Source organism: Lampris incognitus, chromosome 18 (assembly GCF_029633865.1).
Source record: "Lampris incognitus isolate fLamInc1 chromosome 18, fLamInc1.hap2, whole genome shotgun sequence".
In the NCBI taxonomy this organism is placed as follows: domain Eukaryota; kingdom Metazoa; phylum Chordata; class Actinopteri; order Lampriformes; family Lampridae; genus Lampris; species Lampris incognitus.
This window is the reverse complement of record NC_079228.1, coordinates 5,217,773-5,244,246: the sequence shown is the minus strand read 5'-3', so window position 1 is coordinate 5,244,246 and position 26,474 is coordinate 5,217,773. Positions and strand designations below refer to the sequence as shown.

The 26,474-nt window shown below is 49.9% G+C and overlaps 1 protein-coding gene across 1 annotated transcript in view; it reads right to left on the bottom strand.

Annotated features, from left to right (window-relative positions):
• Positions 1-26,474, bottom strand: part of gabbr1b (gamma-aminobutyric acid (GABA) B receptor, 1b) — an 86,581-nt gene that overhangs the window by 52,743 nt on the left and 7,364 nt on the right. Inside the window, exons 2-6 of the mRNA XM_056298649.1 lie at positions 17,927-18,061; positions 6,037-6,207; positions 4,724-4,825; positions 2,596-2,661; positions 2,187-2,378 (exon numbers count right to left, since the gene is read on the bottom strand). Coding sequence (XP_056154624.1) covers positions 2,187-2,378; positions 2,596-2,661; positions 4,724-4,825; positions 6,037-6,207; positions 17,927-18,061 — 666 coding nt within the window. The remainder of the gene's footprint in view (positions 1-2,186; positions 2,379-2,595; positions 2,662-4,723; positions 4,826-6,036; positions 6,208-17,926; positions 18,062-26,474) is intronic.

The window sequence follows — 26,474 nt, the reverse complement described above, 5'->3', positions numbered from 1 at the left end:
CTTGTTGTTGAGGGAAGCATCTGGAGTGCATCCAGGACTATGCCTACTGGGAGACAGGATGTCAACCTGCCGCTCCCAGCTGTGCATGCCAAGCGCCCTCTGGGCAGCCAGCAGCTGGATGTGTCAGCAACACCACTGTCCCCAAGAGCACAGAGGAGAGAGAGAGAGAGAGAGAGAGACAGATAGACAGACAGACAGACAGACAGATGGCGTGAGAGAGAGACAGAGGGAGAGATACAGAGAGACAGAGGGACAGAGAGAGAGAGAGAGAGAGAAACAAGACAGAGGAAGCAAGAGAGAGACAGACAGACAGAGGGAGGGAGAGAGACAGGTAGAGAGACAGACAGACAGACAGACGGCGTGAGAGAGAGACAGAGGGAGAGATACAGAGAGACAGAGGGACAGAGAGAGAGAGAGAGAGAGAGAGAAACAAGACAGAGGAAGCAAGAGAGAGACAGACAGACAGAGGGAGGGAGAGAGACAGGTAGAGAGACAGAGAGACAGAGAGAGAGCGAAGCGACAGAGAGACAGAGGGACCGAGAGAGAGAGCGAGAGAGACACAAACAAGACAGAGGGAGCAAGAGAGAGACAGACAGACAGAGGGAGGGAGAGAGAGACAGACAGACAGAGGGAGGGAGAGAGAGCAAAGCGACAACAGAGACAGAAGGGGAAAGAGAGAGAGCACTGTTTGTCTCCCTGAGCGAGAGCTACCTGCTCCACACCAGCACCATCACTTCACTATGCTGTGATCAATAAGAGACAACCCTGCATCTCTTCACTCAAATAACAATGTCCCCTGAACATTCATAAAAGTCCATCCTCAGTTTCATTATTTCCTTATATCCATTTCATTTCAGCATCTCTGGTATATTCTCTGCACCACTGCACCGTATCACCTCTTATTTCTCCTGTATAAGTCAGTCCTTGTGTATATATGTGAAGATTGATGTATTGTAGAGTTGTTATTCTATGTTAAGTACACTGAGAGCCACGAAACCAATCACATTCAATGTACGTGCCAACCTACATGGTCAATAAACATGATTCTGATTTCAGTTTTATTCATTTTCAATACGAGCGCACGCATGACCCTCAGAGCAAACCTCTGCACTAGAATGTACATGGCAATAGTGGAACCAAGCACATTTGCACCGCTACCAGTGTGAGAAGACGGCAGCGTGAATTCAAGTTCACAGCGGCCTCACGATCATAGCGGCCTCACCCAGTACCGGTGTGAGAAGATGGCGGTGCAACTTCATGTTCATAGCGGTCTCACCCAGTACCAGTGTGGAAGATGGCGGCGCGAATTCACGTTAACAGCGGCCTCATGTTCACAGCGGCCTCACCCAGTACCGGTGTAGAAGATGGCGGCGTGGCCTCATGTTCACAGCGGCCTCACCCAGTACCGGTGTGGAAGATGGCTGCACGAATTCACGTTCACAGCGGCCTCACCCGTGTGGAAGATGGCTGCACGAATTCACGTTCACAGCGGCCTCACCCAGTACCGTCGATTCACTGTCTTTGTCCACGTCTAAGATTTTGCCTTCATTTGTTGGCTGGGAGAGCTGGCGCTGGACCGGCTGGGAGGGCTTGGTTTGCTGCACTGTGGGCCCAGGGACCACGGCCTTGCTTGGAGCTGCACCCGAGGAGGAAACACGGAGGGTGGTCTGACAGGACGCGGAAGCGGAGTAGGCTAGGCGAACTGCTAGCCCATGCAGACCGGCGGTTCCGACCGTCATCCTGGCTGGCGTTTGTTCCCTTGGACAGTGATTTTTGTTGTTGTCTAGTTTGGATATATAGTACAAGAACACACATATTCAAACTAACACACATATGTGTTAGTTTGAATATGTGTGTTCTTGTATTTCTTGAATGTGTTTTTGTCTGTCTGTTGCACTGCTGGGGGAAGCGGCATTTCGTGTCATTTCATGTGCGCAAGGTGAAATGACAAAGTGTTCCTGATTTTCACATTATATACACAACCAATACCCAACAATATACTATATCATATCATGTACTCTAGCCACTTCACCCACTCACCACTCATTTCACTGTAATGTTCTGCACCAACAGCATCCATCATAACCCAGGCGTTTCTAAACGCCAAGTTCTGAGGCCAAATTCAACAACAGCCGATATCGCTGTAAAGTCGTGCTGACGGGCAGCGATGCTGCAGGAAGGCTTACCAAGTTGGACGCCCCTCGCACCGTCTCCGGGTTCAGCATCACTATCTCCGTGGTCACATGGCCCTCCACAGCCTCCGTCATCTGCTCCACTGTGCAGTTGATGGACGGGTCCTTGATCTTAAACCAGTTGTCTGCGTACCAGCCGATGAGGAACCAGACGTACTTCTTGCCGTAAAGCCTCTCCTTGTACACCTGCCCGCACAGGGAGAGAGGATGAACAGCCACGCACAAAACTGAAGGGAGAAGAAAGGACCACCTTGCAAGGACAATGTTAAAAGATAGTGTGTGTGTGTGTGTGTGTACACTATAAAAGATTTCAGACAAGACTCACAAAGACAGGAACAATTTGGTGATATCTGACAGCGTGCTGAGCTGCCAGTCACAGTGCAGGAAGCAGAACAGGAGTTACCTCACAGAAGACCTTCCTGGCTTCAGTCTCGTAGAAGAGGCCAACAATGATTCTGGCGTCTTGGCGCTGAAGATTTGAGAGGAAGACACAAAAAGTCACAAAGGAAGTGTAAAAGCACATGCTTGATATCCTGAGAGTATGGAAGGGAAGCAGCAAGGGGGATGTGAGCCATCGGCGGTGGGCTTGTACCACTTCCAGCTCGGAACCACACAGCAGTGTACTTCCTTCTTTCCTGTGCTATATTCATGCTGTTACCATGGTTTCCTCCTGTGATGGCCAATTAATCCTCAACGCCAAAAACTAGGCCGGTATGCCAGGCGAGGTTATGCTAAAGTAGGTGCCAGGCAGGAAGCAAATCAAGCTGACACAGGTGGTGGAGGAGGAGAGGTGGGGGTGCTGAGAAAGGAGAGGTGAGAAGGAGGAGAGAACAGTCTCAGCCCTGTGGTCTAATGAATTCAGCTCTTTAAAATACAAGCCTGGCTCTCTGATGGCTGCCTGCCTGCATTTCGGTGCAAGGGGCATTGGTAGTGGTTTGGTCTAGAGCAGGGATGACCTGATCTGGTCCAAGAGACTGGTATCGATACAAAGTCGCATATTAATTGATCCTTAGCAGCTATATAAAGTCTGATCAAATTCCTTTTTTTTTAATTTTAGGCCATTGTGCTCCGCCTGTGCCACGTTTCGTACCTTGTAAAGACCCCTGGGCGACTAAAGGGACATGATCCACCAAGTGCAGCAGTGAGGCCCGTGTTTTAAAAAGTCAACGACAAATGTCTAAATGGCTGCAATGTGAACCCCCCCCCTTTTTTTTCTCCCTAATTGTATCCGACCAATTACCCCACTCTTCCGAGCCGTCCCGTCGCTGCTCCACCCCCTCTGCTGATCCGGGGAGGGCTGCAGACTACCACATGCCCCCTCCCATACATGTGGAGTCGCCAGCCGCTTCTTTTCACCTGACAGTGAGGAGTTTCACCAGGGGGACATAGCACATGGGAGGATCATGCTATTCCCCCCAGTCCCCCCCCCCGGACAGGCGCCCCGATCGACCAGAGGAGGCGCTAGTGCAGCGACCAGGACACATACCCACACCTGGCTTCCCACCTGCAGACACGGCCAATTGTGTCTGTAGGGACGCCCGACCAAGCCGGAGGTAACACGGGGATTTGAACCGGGATCCCCGTGTTGGTAGGCCACGGAATAGTGCACTACCCGGATGCCCAGTGTGAAAAAGTCTTTACGTTGGAAATGAAAACAGCCCAACAGCCAAGCATCTTCCAAGGCGGCAGTGATGATGGAACTACTTCCAACATGACCAATCTAATTATAGTTTGATTGTTTCATAAATAAATAGATAAATAAATAGATGAACAACATTCAAGAAATATATGATGACCTAAATTGGATCAGTTTTATTAGCTTTAATGTATTTTAAGTGTGCACTGTGCAGCTGTATTATGCAATAAAATACAAACATTGGATCCGGACTCATCAGAATTCCCCTAGACGCAACGTGGCCCAGTGGTTCGCGCTGTCACCTCACAGCAAGGAGGTCCTGGGTTCAGGCCCCGGGGTCAGCCCAACCTTGGGGGCCATCCCAGTTCTTCCTCTGTGTGGAGTTTGCATGTTCTCCCCAGTCTGCGGTGGGTTTCCTCCACCATCAGAAGAAACATGCATGGTAGGGTTTATACTCCTGCTTGTGCCCCTGAGCAAGGCAATAGGAGAAGAACTGGAGGTGGTCCCCAGGCGCAGCATGAAGGTGGCAGCCCACTGCTCCTAGCTACACAGATCACAGCTAGGATGGGTTCATTTGCAGTAACTGAATTTCCCCAAGAGGATTAAAAAAGGAAACTTGAAATAAAAACTTAGAAAATTGGCACTCAATATCCAGATAGATATCCAATATCCTGATCAGAGCCAAAAAACAACAAAAAACTTGACCAGGACCTCCCTGTCATGAGCGTCTGGCCAGTGCTCTATCGCGAAAACGCCGTGCATGTTGGGGTGAACTGGCCATCCGAGGCTTGACTGAGTCCCTGTAATTCAATCACCTGGTTGCCGCCATGTCAACAACAGCCACCAAAAGTGGAAGGCAAAGTATTGGGCAGGAAGAGGAAGTTGAAAACAGTACCTTGAGGTTTTTGACAGCCACAGCTGGGTCGGTGAGGAAGCTCTGACGAACGCTGATCTCAATCCCAGCCTCCTTAACCCGCCCCTCCAGATCATCCAGAGTCTGTCACACCGAAGGACAGAGTCGGGTCAAGTCAAGTTTATTTGTATAGCCCAAAATCAGTACAAGATACAACAACATACAACAACACAGGACAATATGTGACACATGACACCCCACTTGGAATCTAGGCCCAACTCCTAAAGGAAAACCTTATCAGGAAAGAAATGGGAGAAACCTCAGGATAGAGAGGGGAGGAGGGGGGTGTCTGGGTGGCGTGGCGGTCTATTCCGTTGCCTACCAACACAGGGATCACCAGTTCAAATCCCGTGTTACCTCCGGCTTGGTCGGGCGTCCCTACAGACACAATTGGCCGTGTCTGTGGGTGGGAAGCCAGATGTGGGTATGTGTCCTGGTCTCTGCACTAGCGCCTCCTCTGGGCGGTCGGGGCACCTGTTTGGGGGGAGGGAGAACCGGGGGGAATAGCGTGATCCTCCCATGCACTACATCCTACTGGTGAAACTCCCCAATGTCAGGTGAAAAGAAGCGGCTGGTGACTCCACATGTATGGGAGGAGGCATGTGGTAGTCTGCAGCCCTCCCTGGATCAGCAGAGGGGGTGGAGCAGAGACCGGGACGGCTCAGAAGAGTGGGGTAATTGGCCAAGTACAACTGGGGGGAAAAGGGGGGGTGTCCAGAAAAAAAGAGAGGGGAGGAGGGGGGTGGGGGGGGGTGAAAACATGGACCGAGAACAAGTGTGACAAAAACAAACACAGCAACACGATGAGACGCACCACGACATGTTAATAGATGGTGTGGAGGGAGAGGAGAAGACGGAATTGGTGATGAAGAGTGAAGGATTGATACGGAAAAGATGAGGTGGAGGGGATGCAGTCGGCGGGTGGGGGATGACGCCAAAAGGTGAGGTGTGTCGGCTGGGGCAGAGACAGAGCCCAGGGGAGTCATGCTAATAGATGAGGCAGTGGGTGACGGACAACATGAGCCAGAGAGCAATCACGGGAGAGGGAAAGTGTGATGGAGGACAGGAGGGGGGGGGTGATCAGGGAGGGAGGTGGTGGAGAGCAGAGGGAATGAGAAAGGAGAACTCTGTGGCCTCAATCATTTCGTTCCCTCTGTACTCCAGCGTAGTGACGGCGGGGCGATGAGACGGGGCAGTCCAACACACAGGCCAACAAAGTCCACACAGACCATCGGGGCCAAAATGGCAAACGTGCGTGTGTGTTTTTTAAACGCATGCCTGTAAACATCACTCACCGACGTAAACACCTCGGTTGTCTGCTGGATGGTGGCAATCTTAGTCCACTTCCACTTCTGGAAGAGCTGCACGCGCGTGGGGTTGTGCAGCGTGGCAGACGGGTGCGTGCGGAAGAAGGTGGGGAAGCGCTGCCGGTTGGAGAGCGCTGGGGAGCTGGAGCCGTACGAGAGCTGAGGGAGGGGCCGAAACCAGAACCAGACACAGCACGTTACAGTCAAGGTCATCCCAATCAGTGCGTTCACATGATGCGAGAAAACGTGGATTTGTTGTGTCATTCCGAGTAAAACTGGACTTTTAAAACATATGTAAGCGTGTTAGCCCGACTGAAATGGAACTGAATCGAGTTTCTGGAAGTGGGACTAACACTGACCTAGATGATGCGGCTGGGAGGGATTTACTCTGGCATGTATACGCTTCAGTCGGCCCCGAACCGGCCTAGGCGTTCTGCGCATGACCCATAGTTCCCGCGGCGGTCTTTCACCCGGAAGTCGAACAGCGTAGTGTCAACATGGCGAGTGCTAGAACGAGAACCACGCCTCTCTGGACAGACGGGGGGGGGGGACTAACTTCATGTTGTGTCAGCTTGCTGACGTGTTTGTCGCTTGTTTGGTATGTGACGCAATAGGTCAACCGGAAGAAGGTCCAGTATCAACCAGCTGGGGCGTCCGGGTAGCCCAGCGGTCTATTCCGTTGCCTACCAACACGGGGGTCGGCGGTTTGAATCCCCGTTTTGCCTCCGGCGTCCCTACAGACACAACTGGCCGTGTCTGCGGGTGGGAAGTCTGACGTGGGTAAGAGTGGGGCAGTTGGTTATGTGCAATTGGGGAGAAAAATGAAAAGATGAAAAAAGAAAAGCAACCAGCTGAAAGGGGGCATATCGCCACCCACCGTACCGGGGTCGGACATACTTCCGGGTTGTTGGCGTATGACGTCGCGGACTACAGACGGAGGGCAGGAAGTGATTTCTTTTTTTTTTTTTTTACATAGTGTAGTAACTTGTGTGATAAACCAGATCCACTTACCTGTATGCCCACTAGGTGGCAGTAGCAGTAAATTGGTTTACCCATTACTACATAGGACCGTCCCCCGGATGTAGCTCTGTTGTGTAATGGCGGCCTGCCGAGATGGCTGTGCTGTGTTGTGCTCGCGAAGTTTTCATCAATATACAAGTAAACAAATGCTGTGTGTGTGTGTGCTGGTCCCCTGTAGTCAGCGTACTACACATTGGGCGACGAGGTTCGAGCCGGGCAGCGCTGCTTGTACGAGAGAAGTGATCAAAATGTCCAACCCGGGGCAGAGCACTGTGAGGTTGTGGAACATTTCTTTATCGCAAACGGAACAGAGGACGCAGCCAAACAGAAGCCGGTTCTCATAAGTGTTGTCGGTGCACGAACGGATCGTCTGATGCGCAGCTTCCTAAGGCCTGATAAGCCAGGAGAACGCACTCTCCAAGAGGTAGGGACGTTGCTGAAAGACCACTTTAACCCCAGACCCAGAAGAACCGTACAGCGCTTTAAGTTGGATCGGCGCATGAGAAAGCCCAACGGGTCTGGTGCTGAGTCTGTGGCAGAGCCGCGGAGACTGGCTCAAGGCCGCAGTTACGGACAAACGCTTATACAAAAGCTCCGGGATCGGCTCGTATGCGGAGTAAACAGCGAACGCATTTAGAGGAGGTTCCTGTCGGAAACCCATCTCACATCTGAGGACGCACTTAAAGCACCAGTAGCCATGGAGCCAGGCAGTAGAATAGCGGAGCACGGTAGTGAGCCGCTGGCATCGCAAAGGAGAACTGAGACCCGCCGCGCAGAGGAGGAGATGAAAGACTGTTACCGCTGCAAAGGCAGACATGCACCGTCGGGTTGCCGATGTAAACAAGAGAAACGCCATTCGTGTGGCAGGATAGGACACACTGCGCAGGCGTGTAGAAACAAGAACAAGCGCAGTGAAGCTAAAACGAGCAGAGAGCAAAGGCAGCGTAGCAACGCGCAGGGCAGAGGCCACAGCAGCCGCTCGCATCATCTCACAGCTGATCCAGACGAATCAGAGGGCTCGGAACAAGCGCGTTCAACGTACACCGTACAAAGTAGCCACGCAGAAGTGAAACCCCTTATGCTACGTTCAGACCAAAGGCGGTGCGAATTGTTTGGGCGGCGCGAATGCATGCAAAGTCAACGGGAGGAGGCGAATGGGCGGAATAATCCGCGGCGAAATTACGGGCGGCGCGAATCGGGCGAATTGAGCGACGAACGCGCCTTCGCGGGAGTTCAAAAATGGCCAACTCGGGCGAAGATTTCGCCAGGCGATAGCCAATCACCTTCAAGTAGGGTTAGAACCCGCCTTCATGTTGGGAAAGAAGACACGCCTCCTACCCAGAATTCTTTTCGGACGCCGTCCAAACGCAACTCCTGAACGAGCCGGTGAAATTCGCCAAGCTGGGCACGTCTCCGGTTTATGCTATGAACCCAAACCGAACGCTGACGCCGGTTTCGGCGGTGCAAGTTGATGTAAAGCAGAGCCGCCGCAACTGATCTCCGTCGCTCATCCATGATGATCACAAGTAAACACAAACTTCTCGTGTGTGGTATTTGTTGTGTGCGGTCTAGCAAACTTGCTAGCAGCGTTGGTGTAACTAGACTGCTTGTTGTGACGTCAACACAGCGAATTCGCGTTCTGTTCGAACACACCTGGCGGAGCTGGCGGCCAAACACGGGCGAACAAAGCGGCGCCAACTCTCTCGCCGCCTTTGGTCTGAACGTAGCTACAGTGGCCATGCAAATCAATGGGAAAATGGTGGAATTTGACCTGGACACCGGATGTAGCATCACTTTGATGAATGAGTCAACATTTAAGGTGCAGTGGACAAATGCAAAAAAGCCTGCATTAAAGCCCTCAGCTATTAAATTAAAGACTTACACAGGGGAAAGCATAAAGGTGTTAGGGATCACAGAGTTAAATGTCCAATACCAGAACCAACAGAAACGAAGCAAGTGCCAACTGCTGGAAAACGAGGTGTACTATCTGGGACATAAAGTAGACGCGTAGGGTTTGCATCCCATGGTGTCGAAGGTTAAAGCCATTGTGGAAGCTCCGTCCCCGTCCAGTGTCACAGAGCTCAAGGCATATCTTGGTTTACTAAATTACTATAACCGTTTCCTTCCCAACCTCTTCACGGTGCTTGCGCCGATGCACCAGCTCCTCCGAAAAGATGAAAAATGGGCATGGACTACAAAGCAAGATGAAGCTTTCCAAAAGTCAAAAGAGCTTCTCCAATCAACAAGCTTGCTAGTCCATTACTCTGCTTATGTCAAGGACACTCACTCCTTCTGAGAAAAGGTACTCTCAGCTAGATAAAGAGGGCCTGGCCGTGATCTTTTGAATACAGAGATTTCACAAATATCTCTATGGTCGTAGATTCACGATCGCCACTGACCATAAGCCCTTACTATCCTTATTCCATGAGATGAAACCTGTCCCCCAGATGGTTTCCCCAAGAATTCAGAGATGGGCAGTTCTACTTCGAGCATATGAGTATCAGATAATCTACAAGCCGGGCAAGTATCATAGTAACGCCGATGCTCTCAGTAGACTCCCGGTTCCAGAGCTGGTTGAGGATGACGGTCTACAGGACCAAGTGCTGATGATGGATCATATGGACGATTAACCGGTGAACATGTCACAAGTCAGGAAGTGGATGGCAAGGGATGCCACACTGTCCCTGGTGCACAGCTACGTATGTCTTGAATGGCTGGCCAGAGGTAAAGGATCCTCAACTCATGCCATATCACACCCGCTGTCTGGAGTTGAGTATGCGAGATTGGTGTGTCCTGTGGGGAGCCAGAACAGTGATTCCTCCGCACGGGTGGTCTGTTCTGTTGAAGATGCTCCATCAGTCACATCCGAGCATGTCTCGTATGAAAGGTTTAGCAAGGTCTTACATGTGGTGGCCGCGGATGGACAAGGATATCAAAAAGGAGGTCAGCATATGCGTGGAATGCCAGCAAAACAGAAAATCGCCACCTAATGCACCACTGCACCCCTGGGAATGGCCCGAGCTGCCATGGTCTCGCATTCATGTGGACTACGCAGGGCCGTTCTTGGGCAAGATGTTCTTGGTGATAATCGACGCACATTCGAAGTGGCTAGAGGTTTATCCGCTGAATGCCTCTACAACACGTGCAACAATTGAAAAGCTACGGCAGTGCGTCGCAGTCCATGGATTGCCACAGATATTAGTGTCTGACAACGGCAGTTGCTTCACAAGTGCGGAATTCAGCCATTTTATGTCACAAAACGGGATTCAACGTTTCACCTCAGCGCCGTTCCACCCCTCCTCTAAGGGTTTAGTGAAGCGGGCGGTACAGACCTTTAAAGAGGGGATGAAAAAAATGAGAGGAGATAGCATCGAGGCCAGAGTTTCCAGGTTCTTGTTCAGCTACCGCATCAACCCTCGTCGCCTGCAGAAATGTTGATGTCCAGACGACTGAGATCTGCGTTTGACCTACTGAAACCTGACCTAAAGTTGAAAATTCAACAGAAACAGCTGAAACAGAAAGAACATCATGACAAAACGGTCAAGCTGAGAAGGTTTGCACCCGGGGATGCTGTATACACAAGGAATTACGGCTTAGGAACAAAATGGATTTCAGCTGCAGTTGAGTCATCTTCTGGTCCTGTTTCCTATACAGTGATTCTTGGCAGTAAATAGAGGATGAGGAGACACATTGACTAGGTGCGAGCACGTCACCCGGAGTCCTGCCAATCTCCAGACCAACCTATGGAACCTTCAGAGGAGCTGGAACGCAGTTCAGAAGTAGCTCCTGCGAGACTATCAGAGAACCCAGAGGCCTGCGGTTGAACTTGGGGGGCCAGAGAGGGTGATCCCTGACAGAGTGGTCTTACCTGTCCCCTCACCGCCACAGGAGGTTCGTCACCACCCGGCAGAAGTGTTACCCAACATATCTGAAAGATGATGATAGGTAGTGGTGAGATCATGTTCAAGGAAAGACAAGTATGTGCTTTGATCTCACGGGAGTCAGGTAGTCCACCCTGAACTTCCTAGGTAGCATTGAAAACATGTTAGAAAAAAAACAAACAAACAAACAATTGTTTCCTCGAAAGCGACTGTTAAATGTTGACTAGAATGAGTCATGTTGAATCACATTACACTAGCTGGAGGTCATGTTTGGCACATGCCTACTTTGTGTCATCGTTATTCATATCGTTGATCCCTGTGGAGACACCCTTTGTTAGCCTAACGGTGGGGGAGTGTAGTAACTTGTGTAATAAACCAGATCCACTTACCTGTATGTCCACTAGGTGGCAGTAGCAGTAAATTGGTTTACACATTACTACCTAGGACCTTCCCCCGGATGTAGTTCTGTTGTGTAATGAATGCATTCTGCTTTTCACTTCCTGCCCTCCATCTGAATCTCGCGCGTCATCAGAATCACGTGACTGCAAACAAGCTATAAATGGACTCTCCGCCGGTTCTTGTCCGGTTCTTGTGTACTGGGACAACGATAGTAGTCCAATTACATGAGCTAGTTGAGCTGTAACCGTAGCTCCACTTAACTGTGCATGTAAACACACTGACTGATACCCAGCTCTGTCACACAGCAGACAGAAAACAAGAAAGAAAGAACAAACCAAAAAATGGAGAAAAGGGCGACCCTTTAGGTCACGTGAGAGATGGGGAGAAAAATATTGAAGAGGAATGAGGCAGAATAAATGAGCTTTATCAAAATTAAATTAGGTTGCATTAGATTATATGAAATATAATGATCCATAAAGGGGGGGGCTGAATCACTGCAGCGTCAAGACTTGTCAAAAGAATAGAAAAACAATCAGCGAGGAAAGAACAACCCCCTAAAATTAGCAAGGGGAAATAATCATCATGACAAACAGAGGGGTGACGCAAGTCCTGCATGAAGTGAAAAGATCGCGATGTAAAACACTGTGCATGAGATGAGGTTCAGTCAGGGCAGCAGAACCATCAGAAGTCGAGCCGGATATGGCTCGACTTCTGATGGCCACTCTGCCGCCGTGCTGGGGGAACACAACGACCAGAAAATGAAGATTAAACAGCTGAGTGAAAATGTACAAACAGCAGCAATGACATTAACACCGTGTAAGACTAAATTAATATAGAGAAAGGAAAAATCTATGACCTACACATAAGTTAATATTTCAAAGTAGATAGTAAATATGTCCACCCATCCACCCATTGTCCGAACCGCTTATCCTGCTCTCAGGGTCGCGGGGATGCTGGAGTCTATCCCAGCAGTCATTGGCGGCGGGCAGGGAGACACCCTGGACAGGCCGCCAGATATCACACAGGGCCCACACACACACACACACACACATTCATACCTAGGGACAATTTAGTATGGCCGATTCACCTGACCTACATGTCTTTGGACTATGGGAGGAAACCGGAGCACCCGGAGGAAACCCACGCAGACACGGGGAGAATATGCAAACTCCACACACAGGATGACCTGGGACGACCCCCAAGGTCGGACTACCCTGGGGCTCGAACCCAGGACCTTCTTGCTGTCAGGCGATCGTGCGAACCACTGTGCCACCGTGCCAGGGTCGGGTCGCGGTGGCAGCAAGCTATGTAGGACACTCCAGACATCCCTCTCCCCAGCAACGTCCTCCAGCTCCTCCTGGGGTATCCCAAGATGTTCTCAGGCCAGATTGGACATGTAGTCCTTCCAGCGAGTTCTGGGTCTACCCCGGGGTCTCCTTCCAGTTGGACGTGCCCAGAAAACCTTCAAAAGAAGGCACCCAGGAGGCATCCTGATCAGATGCCCGAACCACATCATCTGGTTCCTTTCGACGCGAAGGAGCAGCGGTTCTACTTCGAGCTCCCTCCGGATGTATGAGCTCCTCACCCTATCTCTAAGGCTGAGCCCAGACACCCTACGGAGGAAACTCATTTCAGCCGCTTGTATCCACGATCTCTCCCTTTTGGTCACTACCCAAAGCTCATGACCATAGGTGAGGGTCGGAACAAAGACTGACTGGTAAATTGAGAGCTTTGCCTTCTGGCTCAGCTCCTTTTTCACCACAACGGTCCGGTACAACGTCCACATTACTGCTGATGCTGCACCAATCCGCCTGTCAATCACTCATTCCATCCTACCCTCACTCGTGAACAAGACCCCGAGATACTGGAACTCCTTCACTTGAGACAGCAACTCATCCCCAACCCGTAGGGAGCAATCCACCATTTTCCGGTAGAGAACCATGGCCTCAGATGTGGAGGTGCCGACTCTCATTCCGGCCATTTCACACTCAGCTGCAAACTACCCCAGTGTGCTGGAGGTCACGTTCTGATGAAGCCAACAAAACCACATCATCTGCGAAGAGCAGAGATGCAATTCTGAGGTTCATAAAACGGACACACTCCTCACCTTGGCTGTGCCTTGAGATCCTGTCCATGAACATCACAAACACAATCAGAGACAATGGATTGGCAATCCCTTGGGAAGGGATTGGGAATCCTTGGCAGAGTCTGACACCGACCGAAAATGTGTTTGACTTTGTGTTAGAATACGGACACAGCTCTCACTTTGGTTTTACATGGACCGTGTGGCTTTTAGCAACTGCCCCGGTAACCCATACTCTCGCAGTACCCCTACAGACTTCCCCGGGCACACGGTCGTAAGCCTTTTCCAAGCCCACAAAAGACATGGTCAACCATCCATGCCTCCCTCAGCACTTCCGCAAGGGTAAAGAGTTGGTCCGTTGTTGCACGGCCAGGACGGAATCCGCATTGTTCCTCCTGGATCCGAGGTTCAACACTCGGTTGCAGCCTCCTGTCCAGCAACCTAGAGTAGACCTTCCCAGGGAGGCTGAGCAGTGTGATGCCCCGATAATTGGAGCACTGGATTTTATAAATATATAATTATTATAAATATTATATATTTTATATAATATGTTATATAACTATTATAGAAAAGTATTATAAATAGATGTTATATACATTACAGTTATAGAGAAAACAGTGATGTATTACAGGTACTTAGCAAAACCTTTTTTTTTGCGGCTGGCTGAAAGAAGTATATTTTGAATCTGAATTCAGTATTGTTAAATATGTGTGTGTCAGTTGGTAAGGCTGAATTAAACTGGTGGTAAATTTTACATATCTCAGTAATTGGAAAATAACAATACCGACACAACATGTGGTTTTGAAATTCATGTCCCCAAATAGGAACCTCTCAAATTCAGATCACAGAAATTTAGATTGTAAGTAAGCTTGGTGAACAGGAAAGCATTTGAGCCATCAAGGAAAAGTAGAAAAACACACAATCCAACCTTCATTAACTCACATTGCTTCGACAGAGCCCAGGGTTTAAGGAAGGAGGATGACGGGTCAACAGCGAGTGTTCCAAAACTCATAAAACAGCTTCCATCCATTGTTCCTGTTGTTTCTCTTTTGGGCAGCCATGATAACGCGAGTTGGATAGTACCGTTACTTCATTACTTCTCGATATAAATCTGCAAGAGCTGGCTACAAAGTATAGAACTATGGCTAAAACGTATCAAACTTATCAAGCAACATAGCAACGTTTCAGCTTTTCTCTTTCTGGTCTACTTATAATCTCACAACGTCATGCTGTGAACATTAGCTGAACAAACAGTAACTAAGTAGCTAGCAACATCTATTAGGAGTTAAACAAAAGAAGCAACTATTTTTTGTTGCAATTTATTTTTGTTAGGACTTTTTTAAAATACCATGTTCCAAATATTTGCGTTTTTAAAACAGCGTAACTGGTTTATAAAAGAAATAATACACTTGATGCTAAAGGAGATAATGCAGAGGTTGTGCCGCCAAGGCAAAAGGGGCCTTGAGCAGCCAAAAGTGATAAAGAATAAGTATAAATAATGATTACCATGGCCCTAGAAACACCGTTCAACCACAACAGTGAAAGCTGTAAGACCTTTTAGGAGGCTGCATGAATATATGAAAAAAGCCACATGGGTAGAAAGACCCATGTTGTATGACCGAGGGCATAGTGGCATCTGTTGTTTCTGGTACATGTTTTTGTTATTGCAGATTACCTAGTAAAAGATCCAATAAAGAGCTGCAGCATCACCCGGAGCTCTCTAAAACAATCATCGGTTAATCCAAGTCCAGCGGTAAAGACTCATGTTAAAAAAAAAACCACAACAAATAAATCATGTTGGCCCTATTGACCATATTTGTTAATCAACAGCAACATGAAACTGTGGTTTATATAGCGGGCAATAACAACGGCCACTGCAGAGGAATATGGGTCAGACATTAATGTGGCAACTGGTGCAAAACCTCTGACTTTAAAATAGCAGTGCCTCTGAAAAATGAGGAAAGGGGACATGTAGAAACCTTTTGGTTTTTCTGTGAGTGCATTTACTGACCATTTACCCAGTCAGGAGGATTAAATCAATGCTGTTCTTGCTCTCAACTCTGAGTTGTCAGCCTGTCATGTTCATGACCCCAATATACTAGCCACAATTGGAATTGATGTAATTGCAACTGATCCATTCATAAGCTGCATGCAACATCTTGGTTCAGGGTATTTTACATCAAAAGACAGTTTAGAGACCCAAGCCACTGAAATCATAAGCAAATATTACAATAACCTTGAGTTGATTGGTAAATAAATTGAAATCATAGGATGTAAGTAAGTAAATTAAGTAAGTGTTTATTTATACAGAATCTTTTTAAAACAAAGCTATAAAATGATGCACAAGATACAGAAAAAAATAAACACGCACATATACAGTTGTATACAGAAAAGTAAAGATTACAGCCTCATTACAGGGAAGGCAAGTCGGTAGAGATGGGTTTTGAGAAGATTTTTTTTAAAGCTGCTTACAGACTCAGCTGATCTAAGGGGCGGCGGGGGGCGCTGTTCCAAAGGGAGAGGGCCCTTATGGCAGAAGCACAGTCACCCTTAGATTTGCAGAGGGAGTGGGAGGACCCTGGTTGGAAGATCTGAGTGGCCAAGAGGTAGAGTAAGGATGCAAAAGTTCAGAAATGTATGAAATGGCAAGACCATGTAGGGCCTTACATGGGATAAGCAGTATCTTGAAGTCTATTCTATAATTTACTGCTGGCTAATGAAGAGATACGAGGATTGGTGTGATGTGGGATCTAAGATCGGTATTGATGAGCAGCCTGGCTGCGGTGTTTTGCACGAGTTGCGGGCGGGACAGGGCTGCTTGGCTGAGACGGGAGAAAAGAGCACTGCAGTGGTCAAGCCGTGAAAAAATTAGGGTATGGGTTAGTAATTCAAAATCTTTGGCTGATAGCATTGATTTGATTTTTGCGATGTTACGGAGCTGGAAAAAGCAGGTTTGCACAAGCTTGTTTATGTGTAGATCGAAATTAAGATTTTGGTCAAAGAGTACACCCAGATTTCTTGAGAAGGGTTTAACATTGGTGGCCTGAGGGCCGATACAAGGTTTCACTTATGGGACAAACTTATTAGGACCAATAAGGAGAACCTCAGTTTTGTCTGAATTGAGCTGAAGGAAATTGAGTGACATCCATTCCTTAATAGCAGGCAGGAAGTCATGAAGGGTACAAGTATTACCCATATCATTCGGCTTAACTGATAAATACAGCTGCATGTCATCAGCGTAGCAGCAGTGAGAGATGCAATAGAACTGGCCAACCAGATCGCCTAGAGGTAACATACACACTTGCTTTCATCTGCCATCCATGTGATTTATGACGTTGCCCTTCTGTATCATGTGTTTAAGTGGGGGGGGGGGTACTGCTGGCGTCATGTGTGGCTGCCGCTTCTCCCTCTCGTAGCCCCCCTTCCCATCCACCCCTGTATGTCTGTGTTGTGTTGATCTGTTGTCTTGTTTCACCCCGTTTATTGTAAAGCCACTTTGAGTGTTAGAAAAAGGCTATATAAGTTTAATTTATTATGATTATTATTACTATTCTATAGATTGAGAAAAAGATGGGACCCTGTGGAACAGTTGCCATAGACACAAAGTTGTCTATGGCAACCTGAAACTTCCTGTTAGACAGATAGGATGAGAGCCATCTGAGAGCAGAGCCCGAGATCCCAACCCACGCATTCAAACGTCCGACCATGACGGAGGACCGGTAGTACCAGAAGCAGCAGGTGAGTCAAGCAGAACCAGGACAGAATGTGCACTATGTCAGCTGGCATGAGGACGTCATTTGTCACTCTGAGCAGTGCTGTTTCTGTACTATGTTGGTGGTGAAAGCTGGATTGGAACTTATCGAAAATATTGGGTCCTTCAACGAGCTCTCGGAGGTAAACTGGTGTTGAGTTTACTCATTTTACACAACGACATAGGCTGACGGCAAGCAAATGCTGAAATGAAAAAGAAATGTTCAAGACAAAACAAAACCATCTAGCAGAGCTCCACCTTTGCCTAAGTAATCTCACAGACTCTTTTGGTGAAGTGTTTAGTCCAATTTTTAACTTGATAAAATGAAGGAATCACACTTGTTGGTTTTATTCTTGCCGGCCCTCTTGTACTTGCCGTGCTACACTTGTAGTTCAGGGCCTCGTATTCCCCGACTCCTGCCAAGTGAATCACAGCTAACCGGTTCTTTGTTAAAGTGGAAGCCTCACACAGAACTGCACTCAAGCACTGCCAATAAACAGCTGAGAGGAACATTTACTTCACCCGGCTTTCCCTTGCCAGCGGAGAGTACTACCGCCTCTGCCAGCGCTTCCCTGCCCAACTCCGTCCTCCGCTCAGATCTGCACTGAGGAACTTCCCCTTTCACAAAACATGACGTAGTATTTGTGGCCAAAGCCAGCAACTAGAGGAGGACATAAGTGCTCGTCTGCAGCCGTGGTCTGAACAAAGCAACAGAAGAAGACAGGAGAACAGGGAGGTGCGTACCACTATGAGGTTCCACATACGAGCCGCCTCCGCCACCAGGGTGGAGACAGAGCTGCAGCCGGGCATCAGGACAACTTTAATGGGCTCCGTGTAAAGAAGGTCATACAGCAACTTGGTAGCTTCGCCTGGATCACACTGGGGACAGTTAGGAAAGAAGGGGGGAGGAGGAAAGGAGGAAAGGAGGAAAGGAGACGAGTCAGTGAATATAGTTTTTCTTTAAGACAAAGAGAGACACTACTTTACTGCCCACAGACCTGGTGAAAACAAGGTGCATGGGGACCTTACAGGGTGGCTTAGACAACGCCTAAACCTTGAAGAAGAGGGGGCCTGTCTGTCCTTTCTGGCTTGTGTGTGTGTGTGTGTGTGTGTGTGTGTGTGTGTGTGTGTGTGTGTGTGTGTGTGTGTGTGTGTGTGTGTGTGTGTTTTGTGAATAACAAAAGAGAAAAAGAAAGAAATTGAGAGATACAGTTAAAGGAAACATGGGTAGGCAAAAAATAGACAAAGATGGGTCAAAAGATGGTGGAGGGCATAGCTTGGCAAAATGTACAACAGACAGACAGACAGACAGAACGACAGACAGACAGACAGACAGACAGACAGACAGACAGACAGACAGAATGACAGAAAGACAGAACGACAGACTGACAGACAGACAGAACGACAGACAGAGAGACAGACAGACAGACAGAATGACAGACAGACAGACAGAATGACAGACAGACAGAACGACAGACAGACAGAACGACAGACAGACAGACAGAATGACAGACAGACAGACAGAATGACAGACAGACAGACAGACAGACAGACAGACAGACAGACAGAACGACAGACAGACAGACAGAACGACAGACAGACAGAACGACAGACAGACAGAATGACAGACAGAACGACAGACAGACAGAATGACAGACAGACAGACAGAACGACAGACAGAAAGAACGACAGACAGACAGAACGACAGAACGACAGACAGACAGACAGAACGACAGACAGACAGACAGAACGACAGACAGACAGAATGACAGACAGACAGACAGACAGACAGAACGACAGACAGACAGAACGACAGACAGACAGACAGACAGACAGACAGACAGACAGAACGACAGACAGACAGACAGAACGACAGACAGACAGACAGAATGACAGACAGAACGACAGACAGACAGACAGACAGATAGAATGACAGAACGACAGAACGACAGACAGACAGACAGAACGACAGACAGACAGACAGACAGACAGACAGACAGAACGACAGACAGACAGACAGACAGACAGACAGAACGACAGACAGACAGAACGACAGACAGACAGACAGAACGACAGACAGACAGAACGACAGACAGACAGACAGACAGAACGACAGACAGACAGACAGAACGACAGACAGACAGAACGACAGACAGACAGACAGACAGACAGACAGAACGACAGACAGACAGACAAACAGAACGACAGACAGACAGAACGACAGACAGAACGACAGACAGACAGAACGACAGACAGACAGACAGAACGACAGACAGACAGACAGACAGACAGACAGAACGACAGACAGACAGACAAACAGAACGACAGACAGACAGAACGACAGACAGAATGACAGACAGACAGAACGACAGACAGACAGAACGACAGAACGACAGACAGACAGGCAGACAGACAGAACGACAGACAGAACGACAGACAGACAGACAGAACGACAGACAGAACGACAGACAGACAGAATGACAGACAGACAGACAGACAGACAGACAGACAGACAGACAGACAGACAGATGTGCCATGCCATATTGAAGAGGTTAGTAATTCATTTGCCACCAGCCGGCACACAGGACTGCTCAAACAACAGCCAGAGGAAGGTGTGTGAGAGGGGATGGGGGGGAGACAAGGTGAGGCACGTGCCAAGGACACCTGGGTCTGTCTTCTCAAAGCTTTTCCAGGAGGGGAGGGAGGGAGAGAGGGAGGGAGAGAGGGAGCGGAGGGAGAGAGGGAGGGAGGGGAGGGAGGGGAGTGAGAGAGGGAGGGAGGGACAGAGGGAGCGGAGGGAGGGGAGGGACAGAGGGAGCGGAGGGAGGGGAGGGAGAGAGGGAGGGAGAGAGGGAGGGAGGGAGGGAGGGAGAGACACTGAATCACCTATGTGGATGTTGCAGGGATGATGTTCATCTGAAAATCAAGTTTTGTCTCGGACCTTCAGCTAAATGATTCTGATCATACCCCCCCACATTAATACCCCCTCACATTAATACCCCCCACGTTAATACCCCCTCACATTAATACCCCCCCACATTAATACCCCCCTCACATTAATACCCCCCACGTTAATACCCCCTCACATTAATACCCTCCTCACGTTAATACCCCCCACATTAATACCCCCTCACATTAATACCCCCTTACATTAATACCCCCACATTAATACCCCCCACGTTAATACCCCCTCACATTAATACCCCCCACATTAATACCCCCCTCACATTAATACCCCCCACGTTAATACCCCCCAAATTAATACCCCCTCACATTAATACCCCCACGTTAATACCCCCCTCACGTTAAAATCCCTCCTCACGTTAACATCCCTCCTCACGTTAGTACCCCTCCCACGTTAATACCCCCCACGTTAACATCCCTCCTCACGTTAATACCCCTCCCACGTTAATACCCCCCACGTTAACATCCCTCCTCGCGTTAATACCCCCTCGCGTTAATACCCCCTCACGTTAACATCCCTCCTCACGTTAATACCCCCCTCAGGTTAATATCCTCCCTCACATTAACATCCCTCCTCGCGTTAATATCCTCCCTCACATTAATACCCCCCTCACATTAACACCCCTCCTCATGTTAATACCCCCTCTCACGTTAATACCTCCCTCACGTTAATACCCCCCTCACATTAACACCCCTCCTCGCGTTAATATTCCCCCTCACATTAATACCCCCACGTTAATACCCCCTCACATTAACATCCCTCCTCACGTTAATATCCCCCTCACATTAATACCCCCTTCACGTTAATACCCCCCACGTTAATACCCCCTCACATTAATACCCTCCTCACGTTAATACCCCCCACATTAATACCCCCTCACATTAATACCCCCTTACATTAATACCCCCACATTAATACCCCCTCACATTAATACCCCCCACGTTAATACCCCCTCACATTAATACCCCCCCACATTAATACCCCCCTCACATTAATACCCCCCACGTTAATACCCCCCAAATTAATACCCCCTCACATTAATACCCCCACGTTAATACCCCCCTCACGTTAAAATCCCTCCTCACGTTAACATCCCTCCTCACGTTAATACCCCTCCCACGTTAATACCCCCCACGTTAACATCCCTCCTCACGTTAATACCCCTCCCACGTTAATACCCCCCACGTTAACATCCCTCCTCGCGTTAATACCCCCTCGCGTTAATACCCCCTCACGTTAACATCCCTCCTCACGTTAATACCCCCCTCAGGTTAATATCCTCCCTCACATTAACATCCCTCCTCGCGTTAATATCCTCCCTCACATTAATACCTCCCTCACGTTAATACCCCCCTCACATTAACACCCCTCCTCGCGTTAATATTCCCCCTCACATTAATACCCCCACGTTAATACCCCCTCACATTAACATCCCTCCTCACGTTAATATCCCCCTCACATTAATACCCCCTTCACGTTAATACCCCCCTCACGTTAACATCCCTCCTCATGTTAATATCCCCCCTCACGTTAATACATCCCACGTTAACATCCCCCTCACGTTAATACCCCCCTCACGTTAATACCCCCCTCACGGTCAGTGGAACATCCGCTAGCATTTTAAATGACAATGCTGAGAGTGCAGTGACCATACGTCATTTGGTTGAGAGGGAGTATGGGAAGCCTGTGGGGGGAGGATATGGGACCTTGGTTTGCAGAGAGGAGGGGGAGTGCATGGAGTCGGGGAGTGCATGGAGTCAGGGGAGTGGATGGAGTCAGGGGAGTGGATGGAGTCGGGGGAAGTGGATGGAGTCGGGGGAGTGGATGGAGTCGGGGGAGTGGATGGAGTCAGGGAAGTGGATGGAGTCGGGGGAGTGGATGGAGTCGGGGGAGTGGATGGAGTCGAGGGAGTGGATGGAGTCGGGGGAGTGGATGGAGTCGGGGGAGTGGATGGAGTCGGGGGAGTGGATGGAGTCAGGGAAGTGGATGGAGTCGGGGAAGTGGATGGAGTCGGGGGAGTGGATGGAGTCGGGGGAGTGGATGGAGTCGGGGAAGTGGATGGAGTCAGGGGAGTGGATGGAGTCAGGGGAGTGGATGGAGGCAGGCTCTGATTCTGTTTCGATTTAGATCACTTGCACACTCATGTGTATCTGTTTTACACCGCGTAGTGGTAAACAACACTACCGTCCCTGAAGGTCCCTGTGTTTGTGTAGTGTCCCGTCAGCCATGTGGGGCTGGGTGGGGCTGATGTGGACACCTAGCCCCACGTGTCTTTGTGTAGTGTCCTGATGTGGACATCCAGCCCCATGTGTCTTTGTGTAGTGTCCTGATGTGGACATCCAGCCCCATGTGTCTTTGTGTAGTGTCCTGATGTGGACACCCAGCCCCATGTGTCTTTGTGTAGTGTCCTGATGTGGACATCCAGCCCCATGTGTCTTTGTGTAGTGTCCTGATGTGGACATCCAGCCCCATGTGTCTTTGTGTAGTGTCCTGATGTGGACACCCAGCCCCATGTGTCTTTGTGTAGTGTCCTGATGTGGACATCCAGCCCCATGTGTCTTTGTGTAGTGTCCTGATGTGGACATCCAGCCCCATGTGTCTTTGTGTAGTGTCCTGATGTGGACACCCAGCCCCACGTGTCTTTGTGTAGTGTCCTGATGTGGACATCCAGCCCCACGTGTCTTTGTGTAGTGTCCTGATGTGGACATCCAGCCCCATGTGTCTTTGTGTAGTGTCCTGATGTGGACACCTAGCCCCACGTGTCTTTGTGTAGTGTCCTGATGTGGACTCCTAGCCCCACGTGTCTTTGTGTAGTGTCCTGATGTGGACATCCAGCCCCATGTGTCTTTGTGTAGTGTCCTGATGTGGACACCCAGCCCCATGTGTCTTTGTGTAGTGTCCTGATGTGGACACCCAGCCCCATGTGTCTTTGTGTAGTGTCCTGATGTGGACACCCAGCCCCACGTGTCTTTGTGTAGTGTCCTGATGTGGACATCCAGCCCCATGTGTCTTTGTGTAGTGTCCTGATGTGGACACCCAGCCCCACGTGTCTTTGTGTAGTGTCCTGATGTGGACATCCAGCCCCATGTGTCTTTGTGTAGTGTCCTGATGTGGACACCCAGCCCCATGTGTCTTTGTGTAGTGTCCTGATGTGGACACCCAGCCCCATGTGTCTTTGTGTAGTGTCCTGATGTGGACACCCAGCCCCATGTGTCTTTGTGTAGTGTCCTGATGTGGACATCCAGCCCCACGTGTCTTTGTGTAGTGTCCTGATGTGGACACCCAGCCCCATGTGTCTTTGTGTAGTGTCCCGTCAGCCACGTGGGGCTGGGTGTCTTTGTGTAGTGTCCTGATGTGGACACCCAGCCCCATGTGTCTTTGTGTAGTGTCCTGATCTGGACACCCAGCCCCATGTGTCTTTGTGTAGTGTCCTGATGTGGACACCCAGCCCCACGTGTCTTTGTGTAGTGTCCTGATGTGGACACCCAGCCCCACGTGTCTTTGTGTAGTGTCCTGATGTGGACACCCAGCCCCACGTGTCTTTGTGTAGTGTCCTGATGTGGACACCCAGCCCCACGTGTCTTTGTGTAGTGTCCTGATGTGGACATCCAGCCCCACGTGTCTTTGTGTAGTGTCCTGATGTGGACATCCAGCCCCACGTGTCTTTGTGTAGTGTCCTGATGTGGACACCCAGCCCCACGTGTCTTTGTGTAGTGTCCTGATGTGGACACCCAGCCCCATGTGTCTTTGTGTAGTGTCCTGATGTGGACATCCAGCCCCACGTGTCTTTGTGTAGTGTCCTGATGTGGACACCCAGCCCCACGTGTCTTTGTGTAGTGTCCTGATGTGGACATCCAGCCCCATGTGTCTTTGTGTAGTGTCCTGATGTGGACATCCAGCCCCACGTGTCTTTGTGTAGTGTCCTGATGTGGACACCCAGCCCCATGTGTCTTTGTGTAGTGTCCTGATGTGGACATCCAGCCCCACGTGTCTTTGTGTAGTGTCCTGATGTGGACACCCAGCCCCATGTGTCTTTGTGTAGTGTCCCGTCAGCCACGTGGGGCTGGGTGTCTTTGTGTAGTGTCCTGATGTGGACACCCAGCCCCATGTGTCTTTGTGTAGTGTCCTGATCTGGACACCCAGCCCCATGTGTCTTTGTGTAGTGTCCTGATGTGGACACCCAGCCCCACGTGTCTTTGTGTAGTGTCCTGATGTGGACACCCAGCCCCACGTGTCTTTGTGTAGTGTCCTGATGTGGACACCCAGCCCCACGTGTCTTTGTGTAGTGTCCTGATGTGGACACCCAGCCCCACGTGTCTTTGTGTAGTGTCCTGATGTGGACATCCAGCCCCACGTGTCTTTGTGTAGTGTCCTGATGTGGACACCCAGCCCCATGTGTCTTTGTGTAGTGTCCTGATGTGGACACCCAGCCCCATGTGTCTTTGTGTAGTGTCCTGATGTGGACATCCAGCCCCACGTGTCTTTGTGTAGTGTCCTGATGTGGACACCCAGCCCCACGTGTCTTTGTGTAGTGTCCTGATGTGGACATCCAGCCCCATGTGTCTTTGTGTAGTGTCCTGATGTGGACATCCAGCCCCACGTGTCTTTGTGTAGTGTCCTGATGTGGACACCCAGCCCCACGTGTCTTTGTGTAGTGTCCTGATGTGGACACCCAGCCCCACGTGTCTTTGTGTAGTGTCCTGATGTGGACACCCAGCCCCACGTGTCTTTGTGTAGTGTCCTGATGTGGACACCCAGCCCCACGCGTCTTTGTGTAGTGTCCTGATGTGGACACCCAGCCCCATGCGTCTTTGTGTAGTGTCCTGATGTGGACACCCAGCCCCATGTGTCTTTGTGTAGTGTCCCGTCAGCCACGTGGGGCTGGGTGATGTGGACAGAAATCAAATAAACGGTTTGTGAGCGAGGACCGCCGGGTCGATGCTTCCGGTGTTGTACAGAGGACTGTCATCTGCTCTCACAAGAGACTGCAGGGACATTCCTGACGAACGCTCATTAGTCATGTGGATTAACAGACAGAACAGGTGGCGACAAACAACACAACAGCTGGAACAGAAAGTTCAGAAAGTTGCATCTGTTTACTGTAACGTGGCTTCAACACCAGGAAGAGACGCGAGTCAGACCAGGACACCACAACACCCAGACGGCCCCCAGTCCTACACCACAACACCCAGACGGCCCCCAGTCCTACACCACAACACCCAGACCGCCCCCAGTCCTACACCACAACACCCAGACGGCCCCCAGTCCTACACCATAACACCCAGACGGCCCCCAGTCCTACACCACAACACCCAGACGGCCCCCAGTCCTACACCACAACACCCAGACGGCCCCCAGTCCTACACCACAACACCCAGACGGCCCCCAGTCCTACACCACAACACCCAGACGGCTCCCAGTCCTACACCACAACACCCAGACGGCCCCCAGTCCTACACCACAACACCCAGACGGCCCCCAGTCCTACACCACAACACCCAGACGGCCCCCAGTCCTACACCACAACACCCAGATGGCCCCCAGTCCTACACCACAACACCCAGACGGCCCCCAGTCCTACACCACAACACCCAGACGGCCCCCAGTCCTACATCACAACACCCAGACGGCCCCCAGTCCTACACCACAACACCCAGACGGCCCCCAGTCCTACACCACAACACCAAGACGGCCCCCAGTCCTACATCACAACACCCAGACGGCCCCCAGTCCTACACCACAACACCCAGACGGCCCCCAGTCCTACATCCCAGCAGGGCTGTAACACCAAGACGGTGATGCTGCCCTGCTATGACGACACCGGTCACTATACTCAACATCCCACAGCTCCATTTAAAATGTGACGGTCCCCATAAGTGTTGTTTAGGCATCTTCCCCAGTGCCTGACAAAAAGCTGCGTCAAAGCTGGTTTGAAAGTATTGCCATCAAGATCTCCTACCACTTAGCTGCGGTGGCGGACACACAACATGTTGTCCTACCATTTCTCCTCGGGGGGAAAACAGCTGAATTTTGGATATTCATGGACAAACTATTGCCCCATGCCAGCAACAGAGAATATCAGAAAGAAGATGTGTTTGCACACAAATCCTGTGGCCTGTAACAGTCGGTGTTTTCATAACGCATGCTCCTTCCTTCCTTTCTCTTTCGTCTTTTGGGGGCAGTGTGATGACCCAGTATTTAAAGTACATTATGGCTTTCCTCCGTTTCAGAAACAGACAAGTCGTTTCCTCTTCTTGTCCAGCTCCCTTTGTGGAACTGCTCGAGTCCTCCAACACCTTCTACATGAAGTCCCTGCAGAAAAAAACA